The sequence below is a fragment of the Lolium rigidum genome, chromosome 3 (genome assembly GCF_022539505.1).
Source record: "Lolium rigidum isolate FL_2022 chromosome 3, APGP_CSIRO_Lrig_0.1, whole genome shotgun sequence".
Taxonomy (NCBI): Eukaryota; Viridiplantae; Streptophyta; class Magnoliopsida; order Poales; family Poaceae; genus Lolium; species Lolium rigidum.
The window spans coordinates 26,954,048-26,977,452 of NC_061510.1; the positions used below are offsets into that span (position 1 = coordinate 26,954,048).

A 23,405-nucleotide genomic window follows, 5' to 3' on the forward strand; every position below is an offset into this window, starting at 1 on the left:
CACTTACATAATTTCATCAAAATGGCCCTACCTGTCACTAACTCTTTCGAGATGGTTCTCACATTTCACTCTCTCCCCTTACAAAATCCCACGCTGCCGCGCCCAAAATCAGTCCATGCTACCTCCATCCCAAAGCTTAAGGCTTATATTTTTTTTTGAAAAGTCAAACCAAATAAAGTTTGACCAAACTTTTAGAACAATCTATCAAGAAATATAATATTTTGTAGATATCATACGGAAATATATTTTATTATCTATTTAATGGTATTAATTTTGTACTTTGCATGTTAATAATTTTTGGTAAAAACTTAGTGAATCTTGACATAGTTTGACTTTCTAAAAATAATATAAGCCTTAACCTTTGGGATGGAGGTAGTATCTCAAAGCGGCCGTCCACACCATAGGAGTTGCTCACAAGCGGGATGGCTCTTGTCGATGCGGAGCAAAGTGAGATAGAGAGGGGCAAGAACTAGAACACCGAATTTTGATGGGGTTTTAGCATAAGTAATCATAGTGAAACTTGAAAATAGAATCTCGTTAATTTTCCAAATAATTATGCTATAAAATGAAAAATAATTCAAAGAATTAAAGTACCAAATAAATATATATTTAAAGTACTTGTTTCAAAAATTATTTAACTAATATTAAATTTATTAATGTAGTACTAATATTATTTAAATATGTTTGATGTGTTTGTTGAGTGTTTAAAAAATGTATGAATGGAATAATTGTAATTTGTTGAATTTTTTTTGTTGGGTGTTCATAAAATTCACCGAATATGAAAGAAATAGTCTGAATTTGTGCAAAATGTATCTTGAGTGTTTTTCAAATGAATTGAAATATGACTAGATTTTTTGAAATTTATGTGAACTTCCAGAGATTTGTTATAGCAAAAAGGATGGAAATTCATCTTTGAAACATCGTGTGAAGGGCTCGGCAATCTGAACTAGTACGACGGAAGCCAACCCTTATTTGTGGCGATGTTCATGCCATCCCACATCACCACAGGAAGCTCAAACTTACCTCAACTTCGGTCCCATAATTCTCGGGCTGGGAGACATAATACTGTACTACTGTTGATCCAACCTGCATATGTTCCCCAGTCACCTTACACGCAAAGGCACGCTAGCTACGAGAGACAGAACAGAACGAATCAGCACGTTCATCCTTCTATAATTTTCACCCGAACACACGCGCCTTACTGAACACTCTGCCCGGTTCGATCCAAAAGCTTCCGTTCGGTGATGCATCTTTCACGGCTAAAATACCAACCTTAATCCCTTGCTTGGCAGGCACTCGTTACCGTACAAGGATCTAGCCCATAGCCCCTGTACTTTGCCATTTCCAATTCGATCTATCTCATCTCAGGAGTATCTTTCGTGTTGGTTAAGCTCATCGGTAAAGGATGGATGATCACCCTGCAGGGGGCAACATGGCGGAGATCCATGCTTGGCCTGTTCTGTTTCTGCATGGATGAGATGCGCCCACTTTGCCTTGCTGGAGACAACATGGCCGCTACCTCCAAGCAAGAATCCATCCATATGGCCTCTTTATCTCTTTGCTAGCTTTCGCTTTCGCCGTCCTGTGATAATCCTCTGCGGCAAGGCAAGCATATTGCGCTTCCCACGCTATAAAATACCTGTCGCTGGATCCGGGACTCCATCAGTCAGTTGCTTCACTCGCCGATCTTCGCCTGCACATCGATTTGAGACATTTTGCTGACCGAGAACTAGAACTTTTGAGCAATGGCGGCAGGATTGCAGGTGTTCGGGCAGCCGGCATCGACCGACGTTGCCAGGGTGCTGACCTGCCTCTTCGAGAAGGACCTCGAGTTCGAGCTCGTCCGCATCGACACCTTCAAGAAGGAGCACAAGCTCCCCGAGTTCATCAAGCTTCGGGTACGTATATATGCCTGGCAGCTCCGTCCATTGTGCACTTTCTTGGTTAATTTAGGTTCGTAATTTCACTATTGACGACTGTCTCTCCCCGCAGGATCCTACTGGACAAGTGACTTTCAAGCATGGTGACAAAACTCATGTTGGTAAGATCACACTTGCACATAGACAATTACCCCCGCTTGAAATGCACGTCCTTTATTTTTATTTTTCTGTGAGATTTTATTTTTTTCTGCGAAATTCATGTGAAATTAAGTTTCCGATGAAACGGCTCTAACTCACTTGATCGTTGACAGTGGATATACCATATCACATTTTATTTCAAGTACCCAGGAGCACAAATTTAAGTTTTTATATAGTATGTCATGCTTTCTCATGTTGTATGATCTTCGTCAGTCCTTTACTGAATAAATTAATAAAAATGGCATATGCATCTTTTCGATGCAGATGCCGGGTATTTCCTCCATTTCGAATAAAATGTCATGCTTTCTCATATAAATTTTCTCCAAAGATAATCAATTCTTGTGTTTCAAAGGTCTTGCTAATTTTGTCTTAACTTGATTGTCACAACCATCATAAAACTGAAATATTGTCAGGTGTCAACATAAGCACCTTTTGATGGCTAACTATTCCAGTTTAAATATTTTTTAACACTTTTTTTTCAAACAAATGGATTTTTATTGATCTACCGTCACATGTAGCTGATACAACCTCATAATTAAAACTCACTCTTTAGATACCATATGGATTGGAGCACATAATTAAGCAATGTGGTTCTTTATTCTTGTCGCAGATTCAAGGGCTATATGCCGATACCTGTGCACCCAGTTCCCGGAAGACGGCAACCGCGCGATCTACGGCACTGGATCACTGGAGCGCGCATCCATTGAACAATGGCTCCAAGCGGAAGCTCAGAGCTTTGACGGCCCGAGCTCCCAGCTTGTCTTCCACCTAGCGTTCGCGCCGCAGCTGAATTTGATCCCTGACGAGGCCCAGATCACTGAGAACGAGAGGAAGCTGCAGCAGATGCTCTGTGTTTATGATGAGATCCTGGCCAAGAACCAGTATCTCGCCGGCGACGAGTTCACCCTCGCCGACCTGTCCCACTTGCCAAGCTCCCACTACATCACCAGCACCCAGAGGGGCAGGAAGCTCTTCACCTCCAAGAAGCACGTTGCCAGGTGGTACGACGCCATCTCCAGCCGCCCTTCGTGGCAGCAGGTGGTCAAGATGCAGAGCGAGCACCCCGGCACGTTCGAGTGATCGAGCTATGTGGCGAGCTCGCCGAGCTGAGTCATCTGTGATCGACAACCAGATTCTTCGTTGGGCTTCACACCGTGATATGTCTTCGTCAAGGTCCCTCTCGTCTACGTTCGTCGTTCGTTGTCGTGTCGGCTAAAATAATGTGAAGCCCTAAAGCGGTGTCTCGTAATGTCTTCAATTTTGCAACACCATTGTCCTTCCGTGGGTTGTAACGCTCAGTTGCTTTCAGTTCAACAAATAAAATGTTCATGGTCGATCCTTGTTATCCGTTTCACGGACATGACTTGATTTGACAAGAGTATTTTGTATCTATGGATACATTAATTTTTTTTTTTGCGATGATATGGCTACATTAATATGATCTACTCATGCATTTGACAAGAGTATTTTGTATCATTGGTAAGTTGTATTTCGTCTCTTTCTTATTTATTTTCCTGGACATGTTGCAGCTGTGTGCGTTTTTAGTCATGTAGAGGCCTAGTGTAATGTTAAACCTCTATTTAACGGAACAATCTTTATCGAAAAAATAACATGCTTTAGTACACAGATGACACAACTTACGTGATGCAGGATGGAGTTTTCGTTTTTCTTTACATGATTGCCCCAGTCGCACTAGGCGGCTGGCCAGGTGAAACCCTAGCCATCCCCACCTTCAGTCTCCTCCCCTCGCCTCCCATCACGCCGTTGCATGTAGGAAGCCGGTAGGCAAAGCCTGCCTGGTGGAAGGAGGCAGCGGACTTGTCTCCTTGCGCTGCAGGAGCCCTCATGGATGGCGTGCTGCAACGGCTCTACATAGGCGTACATTGACGAAGGTCAGATGTTGGGGCAGCGTCCCTAGTTCTGCTCGACGGTGGCCGTGCCGCTATGCTACGAGGGCAGCGAAGCGACCAACTAGTTTTGGGGTGGAGGCTCCTGATCTCTAATTCGCAGCAATGGTGAATCACTTTGGTCCCCGTTTCCAGGTGGCGGTAATAGTGACACATCTTCCTGGAAATCTCGCTTGACAGACTCAATCCATAGGATGCAGGCTGCCTCCAAGCTGTTGGTGCTTTCATCGGCTAATATGCTCTAGGCAGTGCGAACACAAACTACAAATTGTATCTCCGGGGTGCAAGGTTGGCGGTTTCAGCCTCTATATCAGAGGTTCCCGGTGACACACTTCGGGGATTGGTTGTTCCCCAGTTGGTGCATGGGTTGGAATGCTCGACATGTCCACAAAGGCATCTGCCCTAGATCATGGGATTTTACTTCTGCTTGGTGCCTGGGTTATGCATTTGTTCGAACTGCCTCACGTGACTGGCCTATCAACTTTGCATGGGAGATCCGTTTCAATGGTGGGCGTTCTAGGTGATCAGTAACATATGTTGCACAAGGATTGTTCAAATTGTGTGGCTTGATCCCGTCAGGACCGGGCATTTGTGATTATGCGACGTTTGATCGACAAGTGGTGGAAGCACATGGCCACTTTGTTTAGGTGGCACTCTTTGAATGTCACGTGTCTCATGTTTTCAGGGGTGAAAACTCTAGGTCTGATCTTCATTGATTGTACTTGGAACAAGATGTTCCCTTGTTGAAGATATTTCTAGAATTTGCTCAAACATATCATGATCTAGCCTCAGTGACTTGATCCAGGGATATTGGCATTGTGCGTTGTTCCCTTGTTAGAGGCGTCCTTGTCAGAGTACCTATGCTATTACCCTAAGTTACCTTCATTGGTGGTTGATTTCAGCTCTTATGTTGATTGCCTTTTCTTTCTATTTCTATAATAACTTTGTTGGGTAAATTTCTTAACTAGCTCTTGATATTGTGTTCGTGCAAATTCTAGGTATAATTCGTATATTCTTGATATTAATATACTTATTTTATCAAAAGGTGTGATGTGGGGTGACCCAGATTGCCAAAAATCTCAAATTCCTGTTTTGCAACTTTCATAAAAATTCAAGGGTCAAAATAAATTATCATAAATGTATCCATTAGATTTCTGATATGCAAGTGTCTTTTCTTGACCTTCTCAACCCAACTAGTATTGTTTTTTTTTGCCTAAGCAAGAGGGTGTCGACCAGATTGGAAACTGACCTATAAGTCTTTTGCATAGTTTAACCAGAATCTTAACCAAGCTTATTAAAACTTGGACGACTCCTATCCACAAGGACATGATCTTGGTATGGTAGAGTGCATTTGTGAACTGGCCTACGTACATGATAATTTTCTCCATGTTTGGAATCTGCTCATAAACTCTGTAGGCTGATGACACTCCGTGAGTTGTCCATTGTAAGGGTACATTGTCCCCATGTGTGGTTTTGGTAATTAATGATAACTTCTATGGACTAATGTTTTCATTGAGTTTATATGAAGGAATATTCCATAGGTATTACTTGTAGTCCATGTGTTGGATTCAAGTATGGATGCCATGAAGATAAAGATATAACTTGTGTATTGACATCAAGATCATTGATTTGAAGACATATATGTGATATGATCAAGAAGAAGAAATGAAGATGGAGTTCTTATGTGGAACTCAATATTGGTCATGCTCTAGCTTATGTGTTAAGCAATGAATGATCAAGATCTTGAGTGCTTAATTCCGAGTGAAGAATTCAAGATATGGCTCTAAGTCGGTGAGTCTCATAAGTTGAGCTATGGATGACTAAGATTTAAAGCATGCAAGCAAATGAAGAATTCTTTATACACCTCAAGATAGTATGATAGAGCATGAGAAGATACAAGGTTGACCAATACAAAGAGTGAAGAATAGATTCAAGTTTGGTCAACACATGAAGCATGAAGAATGTGCCACGTGAAGTCATGTGGTATGGTAAGCCTTGTCAATTATGCTTCATGAACTAACCCATCATATATGTGCCCTTGGGTTGTCTATGTGGGTTAGGTATCTTTCCATGGGCATGCATCAAAATTTAGATAGCATATAGCCCATGAGAGGATGACATCAAGTGGTGATCGTCATCAAGGTTGAGTTGCGCAAGTTCAAGTTGAGCATCTCAAGAGGATCATATGCTTGAAGCTTGCCGTCCATTTGATGATAATGGACATGTGAAGATGTGCATCAATGGAGCTTTCCCATCATGGTGTATGGGGGAGCATTTATGAGTCTTCACGAAGCAACAATTATCAAGTGAAGCATTCCGGCTTGAGTGGAGCTTGAAGAGTCATCATCAAGATCAAGCGGTATGCGCAAGGCAAAGGTATGGCCTTGCTAGGTTTTCCTTTTACCGGTCTCAAGGTGGTTGTTGGGAGACCGGGTTATAGGATAGATAGCCGCACTATCAAGAGGGGCTTTCGGTTGGGTAACTTGATCACATCGTCTTAGGGAGCTCAATCCTTTCCATACTTTGCATATCCCTATTGGTTGTTGGTATTTCTCTCTGTGAGGTTCTTGAGCTTGTTGCTAGCTTTACAACAAGCCCAAGTTCATCGAAAACGGAATCCGCATGCATCTTCTATTGCGTTTTCGAGTTTGGACGCCTTCACCGTTTCTTGACGGTGGGAGACTTCCTCTCTAGAATCATCTAAAAATATCCTGTGAGGTGTCTCCATATTTCCAACAAAATTGGGTTCTATTTGTCGTTATCTTTCCAACAAAATTGGTTTCATATCAATCAGAGTTGGGAGCATTTTCTATTTTAAAGAAAAAGAAAAAAGGGTTTTGGCCTGAAGCAGTCCGGCCCACCGCCCGGAACCGCCGGCCGTGGCACCGGCCAGCCCGGCGCCGACCGGCCCCTGGACCGGTGCACACCGGGCACAATCCAGGGCAGTTTTCCCTTTCGCCAGGTGCTGGCCCGGCCTGCAGCTCGGTTCGGACCGGACTGACCCGGTATCACGCCCGGTCGGACCGGGCTGTGGACCGGCTGCCCCGGCGCGGACCGGCTCCTGCTCCGATGGGAACCAGGAGCCAAGTACTGCGCGACAAGATCCGTCCCGGTCACGGCCCGGCGCCAGGCCCGGTTTGGACCGGGCAGTCCAGCCTGTGGCCCGGTTGGACCGGCCCCTACGTCAGGCGGCCCGGCCCTAGGCCCGGTTGACCGGGCTCCTCGAAGATTTGCTGAGCTGGACATTTTCCCAACGGTTAGATTTCGGCTTGGACTATAAATAGGCCTTCTTCCACCTTGGGTTGTATAAGTTCTTCCACTCTCTCTCCTCCATTGTTGACTTTGAAGAAATTGCCCTATCAATTGATTCCACCCATGATTCTTGCTCATTCTTGAGGGATCTAAGAGAGAAGATCTAGATCTACAATCCCTACCAATCTATTTATCCTCTAATTGAGGGGAACCCTTTGGATCTAGATCTTGGAGTCATTTGTTGATTTCCTCTTTGTTCTTCCTCTCTAATCTCATCCTAGCATTTGTTGCTTTGGTGGGATTTGAGTGTGAAGGATTTGAACACCTCTAGTATTCTTCCTTTGCATCATTGCATAGTGTCGAGCTCTCCACCATGATTAGTTCGAGTGAGAGACCGTGAGCTTGTTACTCTTGGAGGGAGACCTCCTAGTTGGCTTGGTGGTTGGTTCTCCGGTGATCTCTTCAAGGAAGATTGTGAAGAGGTCCGGGTTTCTCCTTCGTGGAGCTTGTGAAGTGGTTTTGGAGCTTACCATCTCCGGAGTGGAGGAAAAGCTAACCATAAGGAAAGGGCCATTATCCTTCGTGAGTTTGGCTCGGAGAATAGGGTGAGCCTTCGTGGCATTGGGTAATCCTTCGTGGGACCTCCACCCCTCCAAACGTGACATACCTTCTTGCAAAGGAAGGGAACCCGGGAATACATCCTCGTCTCCGCATGCCTCGGTTATTTCTATACCCGAGCTTAATTTCCTTGTGATAGCCATCGAGCTTGAAGTATCTATTATATCTTGCTATCACTTGTAGTTCATATATATATATATCTTGTGCCTATCTTTCTTATCTCTAGTTGTTGTTGTTGCACTTAGTTGAGCCTAGCATATTTAGGGTTTGTGCTTGTAGAATAAACATAGTTTAATTCCGTATTCTTACAAGCCAAATCCGTAAGAGTTTTTGAATGCGTATTCACCCCCTCTAGGCGATATCTCGTCCTTTCATCCATACTCGGTAGAGGTTCTTGAAGCTCTAGGATTTTGCTAGTGGTGCCGAGATTGTATTACCCTTCTCTTTGCCTCCACCTCGTCCATTGTTCAACTAAACAAGCATCTAGGTGCATATTTTTGCCTTGCTCATGGGCTTTGACAATGTGATTCGTTTCCCCCATGCTTTTCTTTATTTCAATCAATCCACCCCATAATATTTTCTTCAAGACCACCGAGTTAGGGACATTGTGTCCAATTCCAGTGACGAAGGCACCATAGGTCTCTCCATGTACGCAGAAAATGTGGCTGTAGAGAGCAGTTTCTCATCGATGGAATCCTCAATTGTTTTCATGGATGCTAATGGGCTTGGTGCTAACCTAGAATAAAGTTTTTTTCATATATGCTAGTGGGATTGGTGCTAATTAACCTATAATAACTAAGGTCTTCCTATTTGGTTTGATGGAAGTGATAGGGATCATGTCTTGCCCCACTTTCTTGGAAGCATTGGCACTTTCCCATGCAAGTATTTGGGATTTCCACTTCATTTTTGGAAGCTGACGAGGATTGATTTGCAACCTCTTATTGTCAAGGACGTTGCAAGGATGGTAGGAAAAGTTTTTCTAGGCATATCCAGGTTGCTCTCTCCAAATCTGTCCTCTCATCCATTGATATCTTCCATTTGATAGACTTTCTGCTGCCAAAGTTGGCTAGACACAAGATTGACAAGTTTCAAAGGAGCTCACTTGGAAAGTTAAGGATGTTGAGCTTGCTCGTGGGGGCCATTCCCTTGTGAATTGGAGCATCTTGTGTTGGCCCAATTATCTTGGTAGACCCGACATTCAAATTCGGTGCCAGTTTGTTGTACCCTTGAGGTGTGGTGGAATTGCACATCCACTATTTGTAGAAGTCACAACACAAGCTTCTCGGCGAGGTTTTCATGTATGTCTTATGGAACAAGTGGAAAGAAAGGAACTGAGGTGTATTTCAACACTTGTCCATGTCTGATCTAGATGATGCCTATCTCGTATAGGAGGATATTAAACAAAAGAGGTTGACTATGGTGGTGGAGATGTAGAGGGTTCCTTTTTTGTTTTGTAATTTGTTCTCTCTAATGTAAATATTGTTTGAACTCTCTTTTATTTTTTTCCTATCTTAGTGAAATGATAGAATTCCTGCCTTTGCCATTGAAAAAAATATAAACTCTAAATTTAGAGCAAATAAGGGTATTCTAATGCATAAAAAATTACATGTGATGTCGGTACTCTTCCTATGAGAAATGTAGGTGTTCTTTGATTTATAGGATAGGAAAAGTATAGGAATTGATAGGAAAAACATAGGATTAGGGATGTCATGCCTAGTTGAATCCTATGAGAAGAGGAGTTCTCTTTGATTGTAGCAAAGAAATTTTCCATGAGGATTTATACGACAAGATTCCTATAGGATTATTTCCTATGGGATATGTTCCTATGAATCAAACAACTAACATAGGAAAAATTCCCATAGGATCAATATCCTACACTATTTCTAAGAAACTCCTACAAATCAAAGGAACCCGTATACTCCCTCTGTCCCTATGGAAAGGGCGCTAATACTTCTGTGAATTTTCCCGAAGGTTAATGCACAAGGTGAATAGTAGACAACCACCTTCCAAAATCTCCCATCAATAAACAACATAGTAGTTATGCCAAGCGCTACAATTAAGGAGGGCCAAGCAATGAGGGCAAAGACGCGCGGTACCAGCATGATTCGAGGAGTTTGTTGAGGCTATGCGAGGTGTAAAAGAGAAAATCAATAGGAAGAGATAGGAAATTAATTAGGAGCATGTTTTGAAAGAGATTTCGTTGCATGGATCTCCTAAAAATGTACACATATGCAAACTTTGAATCTTTTTTTGTAGTCCTTTGTAAATATCTTTATACATAACCTTATTATAGTTAATAAAAAATATAGTGGGAGCATTTCCCACTAACTATCCTAAAAATAAAATAGAAATATGCCCATGTGTCCCTCACTAATGGGATAGACACATGTTTTAAATGGAGTCCAATTGCAAGTGACAATTTCTTTGTTAACTTATTTTATAAATTAATGATCCTCTGTGCCTTTCCCACTTAGATTCCTATGGACAATAATAATCCTTTTAAAGATCAATATTTTTGTGGTATGTGCTTAGAAAAAGTATTTCGAAAAAAGATAAATTGTTGAAGTGAGAGTTGAAGGAAGATAAGTAATGCTAATTTCATTGTCAAAACGAAACCATTGATCATATTTTTCTTAGTTCCTATTTGGCCACATTTATGTAGAATGTGGTACAATGTGTTTACATTTGAGGTATATATCCTACTTTTGTTACTATGTTGTTTGGGGCATGACTAAGAAAACTCCATAAGGAAGAGAAATTCTTGGTTACTGTTGGATTTGCTGCCATTTTCTAGAAAAATTGGCACTTCAAAAACCAAACTTGTTTTTGGACGAACATATTGTAGACCAATGACTGACTCTGATGCATACAAAAGCAAGAAACAAATATGAGTTTTGATAGGGAGTAAAAATATTCAAACATTTGGAAAATGATGCATTCAAGGCGACTAGGGGAGTGGTGCCAAGACTAAGTGAGCTTAAGACCGATGTTTTTTTATATTAAATCAGGCTCTCGGACTTTATATTTGATGTTCCCTAGTACTCAATGATTGATACTTTATTTGTAGGTTTTTTTTGTAGTTGCCAGGGGTTACCTAGCATCCATTATTATCTCCTTACTTTTCTTTGGTGTAGCCCTGCCTCTCTATCAAATAGATGCATTACAAATTTTATTATTGAACTATTTGAAAGAACATATCTCCTTGAGTAAGTGGTTTTGGTGTTGATGACAGTGGTTATATTCGACTAATTATTCTGTATAAGAATTGAAGGATATAGCAATGATATTTGTGCCCAAAAGTTGAAGAGCTTGAAGTTATTATTTCGGGAAATGAAATGATCTTCATATTTGGGCTTAGATGGAAGAAAGAAAAGAAGAGAGAAAAGTAAGAAAGAAAGGAAGAGAGAAAAGGAAGAAATAAGAAAGAATAGAAGAAAGAAAAGAAGGAATAAAAGAAGAAGAAAGAAAATGGAGGGGAGGGGCCAACGGCCGGAGGCGCCGACGGTACCACCGCGCTGCCCACGGCCGGAGCCTCCGGGCGTGGTACCGCCCGTGGTATCGGTAAGGAGCATATGCTCACAGAGACATTCCAGCGGCCTCTGCGTGCCCGCCGGTACCGGGGTCGGAGGCTCCGCCCAGGCCCGGCCGGAGGTACCGCTCAGCCACGGCCAGAGCCTCCGGTCTCCCCCTGGCCCGCGGCTCCCTCTCCCGTCTCACCACGCCACGTCAACCGCGCCCGGTAGTACCGGCCCAACCTGGTCGGTACTACCGGCCACAACTCCTCCAACGGCAGGATCCCCTCCGAGTGTATAAAAAGGCTCTTCTTTTCCAATGGTCTTGACCAACGAAAATACCAAATCTGAGACCACCATTGCTGAGCTCAAAACGCCTAGATCTCTCTACTCCTCCACTCAAACTCCACCATACTTGAGGATTTGGTAGAGATGACCTAGATCTACTCTTCCACCAAAGGAATTTGTGTTTCATCAACATTCTTAGTGGATCTTTGTGAGGTGACCTCGAAGCTACTCTTCGTGTAAAGCTTCGTCGTTACATCTTGGGAGCCTCCAATTTGGTTGTGGATGTGTGCCCCAAGCTTTGTGTAAAGGTGCCGGTTGCGACCTCAAGGCAACCGCTTAGTGGAGCTTGGGCTAAGCCTTTGTAGAGTTGCTCACCGGAGAACTGGGTGAGCCTTCGTGGCGTTGGTTGGCCTTCGTGGCACCACACCCCTCCAAACGTAGACGTACTTCCCTTTACAAGGAAAGAACTACTGGAATCATATCATCGTCTCTCCGTGTGCTCCACCTCGGTTACCTCTATCCTCTCACCGCCTTTACTACTTGTATCTTGTATTGTTGCTTGTATCTTGTCATATAGGTGAATTCACTTAGTTGCATATCTAGAGAGTTTAGTTTTGTGTCAAGCCTAACTTAAAAAGGAATTAAAATTTGAGTTTACACCTATTCACCCGCCCTCTAGGTGTCATACGATCCTTTCAATTGGTATCAGAGCCTCGGCTCTTTTTCGGGCTTTACCGCCTAAGAGAGTATGGCCGAAGAGGGGGTTGCTAGTTCGGAGCCCGCATCCATGGAGGACATCAAGGAGTTGAAATCGTCAATCTCCTCGATGAATGACTCCATGAGTGAATTAAGGGAGATGATGATGAGCTTTATGCAAGCCAATAAACCTCCTATCCCTCCTACCACCACTACCGAGGTTGTCACTCCTATTGTGGATAAGACCTCCCTTGGTGCCCCTATGGAGGCCGAAACCAAGGATGGAGAGGGTAGTGGTGAGTCCCCTCCCAAGATAGATCCTAATGCAAACGGAGTGTACTCGGCGGTTGCTCCTCCGCCCGTGTACTCTCCAAATCCTCCAAATCCTCACCCTCGCATTAATCCACGAGGAGATCCACCGTTACTTATTCCTAATGCTTTTTCCTTGTGGCAAACTAAGATGAAGTCTTATTTAAATTCCTCATGTATTGAACTATGGAGAATTGTTGTGGAAGGATACAAGCCTCACAATCCTAATGGTTTGTCTCGTAGGGAAGTGGTTGATTGCCAACTAAACGCCACCGCCTTATATATGATTCAACAAGCCGTTAGCGAGGATGGTAGACCCTACATCGAGAAGGAAACAACCGCCAAGGAGGCTTGGGATATTCTCGCCGAAGTATTCCTTGGAAGCTCAAGCATGAGGCAAAATAAGTTCCAAGAGGTTAGCAATAAAGCCAAAGGATTCTACATGGAAGATGGTGAACATCATCGGGATATGTAGATATGTACCGTCGTCTCAAGGCTCTTACTATCTCCTTTCGAGACCTTGGTGCCACTTATGTTGATGATTATTGGATCAAGAGGAAGTACATCAATGCTCCATTTCCCTTTGAACCGGCCGATCTAAGGATTCTCAAGAACAAGCACAACTTTGAGCAAATGACCTCCAATAATGTCATGCAAGAAATGGATGCTTTCAAGGTTGAGTCAAAGATTGCGGTTGATAGTCGTGCCCAGGCTATTGGGATGAAGAGAAGTGAAAACATTGCATTGAAGGCACATGTTTGTGTAGAGGATGATGAAGATTTGATGGAAACTAAGTATGAAGGACACCCCGAAGAACTCAAACGTGATCTACATGGTCACATTGCTCTTCTCACAAAATCCTTTTGGAGAGATCCTTCCAAGTACAAGTTAAAGGGAAACCAAAGAGGAGATGCCAAGGGCCCAAGAGTTAGAACTTGCTACAATTGTGGCAATCAAGATCACTTCATTTCCGAGTTCCCATATGAGAATAGAGAAGATCATGGTGGAAAGCTCATCCTCAAGGACAAGTCAAAGGTCCCTCGCAAGAAGCCATTTGTCAAGAAAAGTGGCTATGGCATTACCAAGAAGCCATCGAAGTATGTGTTGATTGCCCGTGAGGAGTATTCTTCCGGAGAAGAAGAAGACGACAAAGACGACTCAAGAAGTGAGGTAGTCGCCATTGCTATCACCTCCACGCCTTCATCATCTCTCTTTGAATCTCCCAATGAGGACTCCTCCAACAATGCAAGATGTCTCATGGTCAAGAATTCCCATGTTCTCACTTCTGGAGATGAAGAAGATGTTCACGAAGACACATTAAGTGAAAAGGCCACTAGTGCCTCTACCCCTATGACATCTCTCTTCGAATCTCCCAATGAGGACCTCTCTTCCAACCTCAATAAGTGCCTCATGGCCAAGACTTTCGAGGTAACTACTTCATCCAAACCCACCTCCAAGACTATTGTTTCGGAGTGTGATGTTGAGAGTCTCAAGATAAATAGAGAAAATATTAGTTTGGATGAATTTATCTGTAACTTGCAAGGTGAACCCAAAAAGCATGTCCAAGTTATCTTGGATAGGCTTGCACATGCCAATGATCTCCTTGATCTCAAGGAGATATTTGAGAGAGAAAATGCCGATGAGATTGGTGCATTATCTCAAGCTCTTGGGGAAGAACAAGAGCTTAGAGAAGCTCTAGAGGAAAAGTTGTCTTCCATTTAGGAAATTCACAATGAAACCTTATCCAATCTCACTAAAGAGCGTGATCATGCTATTGCCTTATCTAATGTACTTAAAAAGGAAAAAAAGTTGAATTTGGTGTTGGTCATACTAAACTAACCAAGGAGTTAGAGAAACTTGAAAAGACTCACAAGGCATTGGAAAGTGAATTCTCTACCCTTACCAAGTCTCATGAGCAACTTCAAATTCAATTAACTAAAAATGATATGCCTAGTTCTTCTACTTCTTCTCGTGATCATGTGAATGTTATTAAGGAGAACACTAGGTCGAAGGCCAAGTTTGCTATGTCCTTTCCTCCCCAAGGTGAGAAAAATTTGGATGATCTTTTGAGCAATCAAAGATCAAACAATGGGAAGGATGAGATTGGATATAAGCCGAACACAAACAAGAACAAGAAGGCCAAGCCCACACAAGCAAAGGAGAAAAATGTTGTGGGTGGTGATGTCACTAGGGACAATACCACTCATAATAATTTTGCGGGAAAATATAACCTTCATTATGTGCTATTCCGTGATTACTATGGAGATGTATTTGCTAAATATGTTGGTCCATATGATGGTTATATTGCTTGGTCTATTTGGGTTCCTAAGACCCTTGTTACTAACAAAAGAGGACCCATTGCGAAATGGGGACCTAAAACAAAGACTTGATCTCATGTAGGACTATGCCGCCGGAGGATCAAAATGGGTACTTGATAGTGGATGCACAAGTCATATGACCGGCGGCAAGAACCTCGTTACGGAGTCAAAGCCTAACTTGGATATGTGGACCGTTACCTTCGGCGACAACTCCAAATCCGAGGTATTGGGTCTTGGCAAGGTTGTGGTTGCACACAACATTACTCTTGTGGACGTCATGCTTGTCAAGACTCTTGCTTACAATTTATTGTCCATTCATGACCTAGGCAAGATGGGTTTCGCCGTCTTCATTGATGTTGATATTGTGGTTCTCTTGTGGAGCAAGAGTCTAAAAGTCGCTTTCGTTGGGTACGTCGAAAACAACTTGTATGTGGTTGACTTTTCGGGGAAAACCACTACAAATGTTATGTGCTTATTCGGAAAGGAGGACGTGGGTTGGTTGTGGCATCGCCGCTTGGCCCATATCAACATGAGGACTTTGCAAAGTCTCCACAAGGGAACACATATTGTGGGACTAAACTACAATGTTTGTTTTGCCAAAGATCGTGTTTGTAGGGCTTGTGTTGAAGGTAAAATGCATGATTCTCCGCATCCAAGCAAGACCATCATCTCTTCCAAGAGAATATTGGAACTCCTTCATGTGGACCTTTTTGGTCCCACTACTCATGCAAGTCTTGGTGCGAAGAAACATTGTTTGGTTATTGTTGATGATTATTCAAGATATACTTGGGTTTTCTTTCTCAAGAAGAAGGATGAGACTCAACAAATCTTCATCGACTTTGCCACTGAGGTGCAACGTCAACACAACCTCACTATATTGGCAATAAGAAGTGACAACGGCTCCGAGTTAAAGAACTACACACCCAATGACTTCCTTAGTGATGAGGGGATAAGACATCAATATTCCGCTGCATACACCTCTCAACAAAATGGTGTTGCGGAGAGGAAGAACAAGAATCTCATGGATATGGCAAGGTCTATGTTTTCAGAGTATAAATCTCGTTATGGCTTTTGGGCCGAAGCCATCTCCACCGCATGTCATTCCTCAAACCGGCTTTATCTCCGCAAGGGCTTGAACAAGACTCCTTATGAAATCCTCACCGGAAACAAGCCCAATATCTCCTACTTCCGAGTATTTGGTTGTACGTGTTTCTATAAAATCAAAGGAGTTTGTTTGTCTAAATTTGCACCTAAAGCTTTGGAGGGTATTTTTGTTGGTTACGGTGCCGAATCTCACACTTATAGAGTCTTTGAAAAAGTATCGACTATTGTCATTGAATCTTGTAGTGTGACATTCGAAGAAAATGATGGCTCACAAGTGGGGCAAGTTGATGTTTGTGCAGATGATGAAATACCTCAAGACGCCATAGTAAGAATGGGGACGAGATTTCACCTCCCCATTGAGGGACACGGTGTGGCACCTCGGGAAGGACTATGCTCTACTCAAGTGGAGCCCTCATCCTCACAAGCTCAACAAGCTCCGGATCTTGTGGACAATGTTACACCAACCGAAGAACAAGCTCAAGACCCTCCCTCTCATGAGCAAGATCAACCTAATGAGATTGATGGAGAAGCACCAAGTGTTGAACAAGAATAGCTCAATGATGATGGTGCAACCCCAAATGATGTCCATGATCAATCTCATGATAAAGAGCAAACTCAAGAAGTTGAGCAAGCTCAAATTGATGGTCAAGACGGGGATCAAAATAGTCAAGAAGACCAAGTGATGTCTCAAAGCTCTTTTGAGGACATTGAAGCCCGTCAAAAAATAAGAGTTTCAAGAACTTTGGAACTTCGAGGTCACACTATTGATAAAGTTATTGGTGACTTGAGGAAGCAAATGACCACCCGGAGACAACAAGCCAACTTTAATGATCATCAAGCTTATATCTCCATGGTGGAACCAAAGCAATTCTTTGATGCCCTTGAAGATCTGGATTGGTTGGATGCTATGCATGAAGAACTCAATAACTTCAAGCGCAACAAAGTATGGAGATTAGTAGAGAAGCCCAAAGATTGTCGCAATGTTATTGGCACGAAGTGGATATTCAAGAACAAGAAAGATGAACATGGTATTGTCATTCGGAACAAGGCAAGATTGGTGGCTCGAGGTTTCTCTCAAGTGGAAGACATTGACTTCGGTGAAACCTATGCTCCCGTGGCTCGCCTTGAGTCCATCCGTATCCTTCTTGCATATGCTTCATACCATAACTTTAAATTGCAACAAATGGATGTCAAAAGTGCATTTCTTAATGGACCTCTAAAAGAGTTGGTCTTTGTTAAGCAACCTCCCGGGTTCGAGGATCTCGAGTTCCCTAACCATTTCTATCAACTCGACAAGGCACTCTATGGCCTTAAGCAATCCCCACGTGCGTGGTATGAGCACCTTAAAGAGTTTTTACTAGACCGTGGATTTCAACTCGGGCTAATCGACCCCACTCTTTTTACTAAGAGGGTTGATGGGGAGCTTTTCATTTGCCAAATTTATGTTGATGATATTATCTTTGGCTCTACTAATAAAGCTTTCAATGAAGAATTTTCAAAACTTATGACCGACAAGTTTGGGATGTCCATGATGGGTGAATCGAGGTTCTTTCTTGGATTTGAGATCAAGCAATTGAGAGAAGGAACATTCATTTGCCAAGCCAAGTACATTCAAGACATGCTCAAGAGATTCAATATGAAGGACTTGAATGGTGCAAAGACTCCAATGGCAACCAATTGCCATCTTGCACTTGATCCCGGTGGTAAGGACGTGGATCCAAAGGTATATCGCTCCATGATAGGCTCCTTGATTTACCTATGCACATCTAGACCGGATATTGTGTTGAGTGTAGGTGTATGTGCAAGGTATCAAGCCGCTCCTAAAGAAAGCCACTTAGTGGTGGTCAAAAGAATCTTTAGATATTTGGTTCATTCCCTAAGATTTGGATTATGGTACCCAAAGGGTTATGGATTCTCACTCGTTGGCTATACGGACTCGGATTGGGCGGGAGATAAGGATGATAGGAAATCAACCTCCGGGGCATGCCAATTTCTTGGTAGGTACTTGGTGTGTTGGTCTTCTAAGAAGCAAAATTGTATAGCTCTCTCTACCGCCGAATCCGAGTACGTGGCGGCCGCTAGTGGATGCACACAACTCTTATGGATGAGGCAAACTTTAAAGGATTACGTGGCGGCCGCTAGTCGGGACCACACAAAAAACTCTCATCACACACCATATATACATGCGCCAGAAGCAGCCACCGTCGGACGCCGACGTACCACTGACCCATCTTCAGGTTAGGGATCCGCATATTCCTCACCGAACCTGTCGAAATTTTACGATTCAAAAGAAAGCGACTAGAATTTACTTCTAGTATATATACTCCTCTAGAAGCGCATACAATAATGCATGGGAAATGAAGAAAAATAGTATATTGAATCAAATGGCAAATTATCTTAAATATGGATCCCCTGCTACCCTGCCCTCTTAGACTTCGATATACCACCCAAAAAGTCTCAAAAATGCCGAGTGGAGTTAGTTTTTCGACGAAGATCGGCTCCGTGCAGCGAAGTATTGTTAGTAAGACCCAGCACAAGAATGGGGGTGGGGGGGGGGGGGTTATAGAAGAATATTATTCTATAGTAAGTAGCATTGAGATTCCGCATTTTTTTTGAATTTTTTATGAATAGGAAAAATTCATTCTATCCTTGGGTTTGGAGGTTTGGTTTGGAAAAATTAGGATCAAAACGTCTACTGCTGGTGGCCGTGGACGGCGGTCAACTGAAGATCTGGCGCAAGAAGATGGCACGGTTCGGAGCAACGACGACGACCTATGGTGTAGGTCCTTTTTGACTGGTGCTCGGCGACTTCCGGTTCGTTAGGGGACTGCTTCTGATCAAAGGCATCGACAGCTCCACCGTGATCAACGTGCAGCGGGTCTGTTCTATAATTTTGGTTTCTTCAGGGACCTTTCTGTATTGTTTCCAAATTAATGTCATTTTCCTTGCTCGCAAATAAAAGGTGAATAAGATCGGCCTCTGTATCAATCAATGCAAACAAACTTTTATTAATAAGTTTATCATCCAAGGTTATGTAAGACGTGTAGAGAGACCATTCATTATCTGCGCTTACATATTTTATATTTTTGTGCAAATAAAGTAGTTTCTCTGTTCACTAATACAAAACATGTTAGCAAGCTAAATTATCTTGTTAGAACCAGAAACTCAATTCGGCTCCCGGGTGCGTATGATCCCTCTACCATAAAAACATATTTTCAAGTGTTAAAAAATTTTGACAAATTTTTTTACATGTACATCTCCATAATATATGTGTATTCGTCAAGTTTCACGAAAAAATGATATTTTTTGTAGTCTAAGCGAAAAAGAGAAAATTTATCTTGCGACAAGTCTTTGTTTCAGCACCGAATTTTGTCTTTTTTACACACGCCACATGACATGTCGATTTTTCATGAAACAACTTTATGAGCATGTAGCACATGAAGATGTACGTGCGAAATTTTTGTTTCAATTTTTTAACATTTTAAAATGTGTCTAATATGTATTTTAAAATAAAGGGAGCATACACTCCCATGTGCCAAAACATCACTCAAGAACCAGTTCTCTTATATTAGTGAACGGAGGGAGTAAGTAATATTGTACCTAGTAGTATAGTGACTTGTGAGTTCGCTCCAGCTCGCAAATGATCATGTCTTTATTAAGTTTTACATGTGTATGTGCCTATTTATCTTCCATGTGCATGGAGTTTTGTTTCACAACTTTTGACTAAGATACCACGGTCAGAAATTTCTGTCCAAATGTTAATGACATTACTATGTGTTGGAAATATTGGAAGCATTCTAATTATGGGCAGCCCCGGTAAGGGGCATGATCAGCAGTTGAGTATTCCAGACGCTTTTAAGTAGTTTTTGCGATAGTCCCGACTAGATTGAGGGCTTTTGTAGAGTTCAGTTCTCGAGTGTATGAGCTTTGCTGAGGTCTTTTTCTTTTGCCTCCTGCTTACTAAGATGTGACTATCTGTCATGTCATGCTTTCATCTTATGTGCACGTGGTCACACTTCAAAATTTTCATCTGCCCCTAGCACTTGCATCTTATTTATTAATGTTTTTTTTAACAAGTTAGCACATATCGTAAGTTCACAGGCAGTACGTTACACTACGTATAGACCGCATATAGTTGAGCAAAACAGGGCTGAAATCTCTTTCCTGCTATTCATTTTGTGTCTCAAATCTTCAAATTGCTCAACGCCCACTCTTGTTAAAGAAGACGAATCACACCGTCCTCTGATAAAAATGGAAATCCCCACCTTATTAGTTGTGGGTACAATCATGCAGTCATGCTGCCATGACAACACACATGAGACAATCTTGTCACATAGATAAGCATCCCCTTTCCCTTTGGTGCCCATCGATAGCTTTCGTCTTTGCCTCTTCTTTTCCTTTGATTTTCAGCTTTAGATTTACCCTTGAAGAAGCAAAGAATTTTGTAAGATCTCCCCGCTCTGGCGAGTGGCGACTATATAAGCACACCACCCTAGCTACCCAATCCAAATCAAGCATTGCTCTAACGTTTGCAGCATCCCATTTTAGCTCCGAGCTTTTTCTTCACACTCGAGTTCACTGCAATGGCGCCGACGAGCGTGAAGGTGTTCGGATCGCCGACGTCGGCGGAGGTAGCCCGCGTGCTCATGTGCCTGTTTGAGAAGGACGTGGAGTTCCAGCTCATCCGCGTCGACGCCTACCACGGCGCCAAACGCATGCCCCAGTACCTCAAGCTCCAGCCGCGCGGCGAGGCGCTCACGTTCGAGGACGACAACCTCACCCTCTCCGGTAAGCACTAACCGCGGCAAGGGAGATACTGCATCTGCATGATATGATTTCTGATGGGCGCAATGTGTGTGGGTGGATGCAGAGTCGAGGGGCATCCTGCGGCACATCTCGCACAAGTACGCGAAGCAGGGCAACCCGGACCTGATAGGGTCGGGGGCGCTGGAGCGCGCGTCCATCGAGCAGTGGCTGCAGACGGAGGCGCAGAGCTTCGACGTGCCCAGCGCCGAGATGGTCTACAGCCTCGCCTTCCTGCCGCCCGCCATGCCGCAGCAGCACCAGAACGGCAACGGCAACGGCAATGGTAATGGCTATGGCAACAACAACGGCAACGGCAACGTCAACGGCATGGGTAAGGGCATTGTCAATGGCACTGGCAACGGCGCGGTGAACGCGTCGACGAAGCGCGTGTTGGCCGGGGCGCCACCGGGCACGACCAAGGAGAAGGAGGAGGAGATGCGGAGGCTGTTCGAGAAGAGCCAGAGGGAGCTGGAGAAGCTGCTGGACATCTACGAGCAGCGCCTGGAGGAGGCGGCGTACCTGGCCGGGGACAAGTTCACCATCGCCGACCTGTCGCACCTGCCCAACGCCGACCGTCTCGCCTCCGACCCGCGCTCCCGCCGCATGTTCGAGCGCCGCAGGAACGTCAGCCGCTGGTGGGAAGACGTCTCCCGGCGCGAGTCCTGGGCCTACGTCAAGAGCCTGCAGCGCCCGCCCTCCTCCAACGGCGCCGACGCCGACGCCGACGCCACGCACGCGCAGAACGGACAGAAGCGCGTCGACGGCGACAACGACAGCAAACTCCAGCGCAACCAGTACGGCGACAACGACAACAATCACCAGCGCAACCAGCACGGCGAGGCCAAGGACTACCAGCAGGGCCGGCCGGCCGCCGACGGGCGGTACTGAATACTGATGATGACGATCGAGCAAGAACTTGAAATTGAGAATGGGTTGATAAGTGTCTCGCAGTTTGTTTGTTTTGTGGCACGCACGTTGTGTGTTTTGTTTGAATTCCTGCTTTTCTTTTCTGCCGTTGATGGTGATGACGTCTCGTGCTGTAATAAGATGTTAACCCCTTTCTCAATGGACCTGAACTTTTTTTTGTTGTGTCCGAGGATCCTTCCAGTATCCTTCGAAAAAGATATATGAAGTTGATTTGTATTTTATTCTTGGTTCCTCCCATCTTTGCACTGATCTTGACACAAAACATCAGATGGCTCAAGTAATCACTGGTCAGGTAACTAGTTTTTTTGTGAGTTAATGGCATAAAACCACCACTTTAGGTTTCAAATTTACCATATACCGACACTTTATGTTCCCAGAACAAAAAATGGCCAGATTTTGCTAGATGGGTGGGGCACATTGTTAGGGCTGAGGTGGCATCACGGTTAGTCAACTTGCTCACGTGGACCTAGGTCCCACCTGTCAGACTACACTAGAAAATCAAAATATGGGAGAGGAGGGGATCTCCACTGCCGTCCTCATGCCACCGACTTGTGCCGCCGTCGGGCTTGCCGCCTCGGAGCACTAGGGCCAGCTAGCGTCCGCCCGCGACTGCACTTGACGCGAGGAAGGAGGAGGTGGTACCGGGCCGGCGCCCACCGGCGTCCTCCCACACCCAGTCATTAGAGGCGGTTTTCCCGCGCGTGTGACAATGCTCTGCGGTGCCCTCACGCGAGTGGAGAATGGGAGGAGTAGAGGTAGGGGACGCGAGCAGGAGCACATACCAGCAGTTGCGGCGCCCGGCGGCGCCCACGTGTGAATGCAGAAGGGGAGGTGGCGGTGGTGCACCGGTGCCGTTTGCTGCGAGCATGATTTATTGGCGGCGCCCTCGCACGAGTGGAGCGTGGGAGGCGTTTGCTTCCAAGTCTGTTTCTCCATTTTCAAAACTCAAAATATCTAGTATGTGAACTTTTGAATTTAACAAAACTTAGGTTTACAAAAAGGCTTGAAATGAAAAATGGAGCACGTGGGATGTCATGTCATTTCTATCTGAGTTTCATAGCTCCCAAAAAGCGATGATGTCGGTCGTGGAGCGCCCCAGGTGGTCACCGCCGGCGACCAAAATCCGTCAGCGCCGCCCCTGGGAGGTTGCCGTCGCCTCACTCGCCCTGCCACCGAGTCCCTCTGGCGCATAAAATCCCGCGCCACGCTTCTAGAAGCCCGCTAGAAGCCGCGCCCCTCCACAACACCGCCACGAGGGCTGACCGCCGCCACTGTACTCTACTTAGTGTCGTTTCAGACGCAGATTGGGCCGACTATCTCGATGATAGATGATGCACAGGTGGATTTGAGATCTCAACCTCATTTCTTGGAGTGCTCGCAAACAAGATAATGTTTCCCGCTCAAGCACCAAAGTCGAATACAAAGCACTAGCAAATGTAACAGCCAAACTAATTTAGGTTCAAGCCTTGCGTCCTGAACTACAGATGTCTTTTTGTGCTCATCCTTGTCTATGGTGTGATAACTTTGGTGCCACCTATTTATCTGCAAATCCAATTCTTTGCACAAAACAAATTGATATTGACTTTCATT

General features: G+C 44.2%; 2 protein-coding genes across 2 annotated transcripts; both read left to right on the top strand.

Moving 5' to 3' along the window:
• The first annotated feature begins 1,745 nt into the window (after positions 1 to 1,745).
• LOC124697112 (glutathione S-transferase F8, chloroplastic-like) lies at positions 1,746 to 3,158 on the top strand. Its single transcript, XM_047229748.1, has 3 exons — positions 1,746 to 1,898; positions 1,993 to 2,041; positions 2,689 to 3,158. Exons 1-3 carry the CDS (start codon positions 1,746 to 1,748, stop codon positions 3,156 to 3,158), a joined length of 672 nt encoding a protein of 223 aa, XP_047085704.1.
• Positions 3,159 to 20,604: 17,446 nt separating this feature from the next.
• On the top strand, positions 20,605 to 21,776 carry LOC124694540 (glutathione S-transferase F11-like). The gene is made up of 2 exons (XM_047227516.1): positions 20,605 to 20,870; positions 20,953 to 21,776. The coding sequence occupies exons 1-2, from the start codon at positions 20,666 to 20,668 to the stop codon at positions 21,774 to 21,776; spliced, it is 1,029 nt and encodes a 342-aa protein (XP_047083472.1). The 5' UTR covers positions 20,605 to 20,665.
• Positions 21,777 to 23,405: the final 1,629 nt, after the last annotated feature.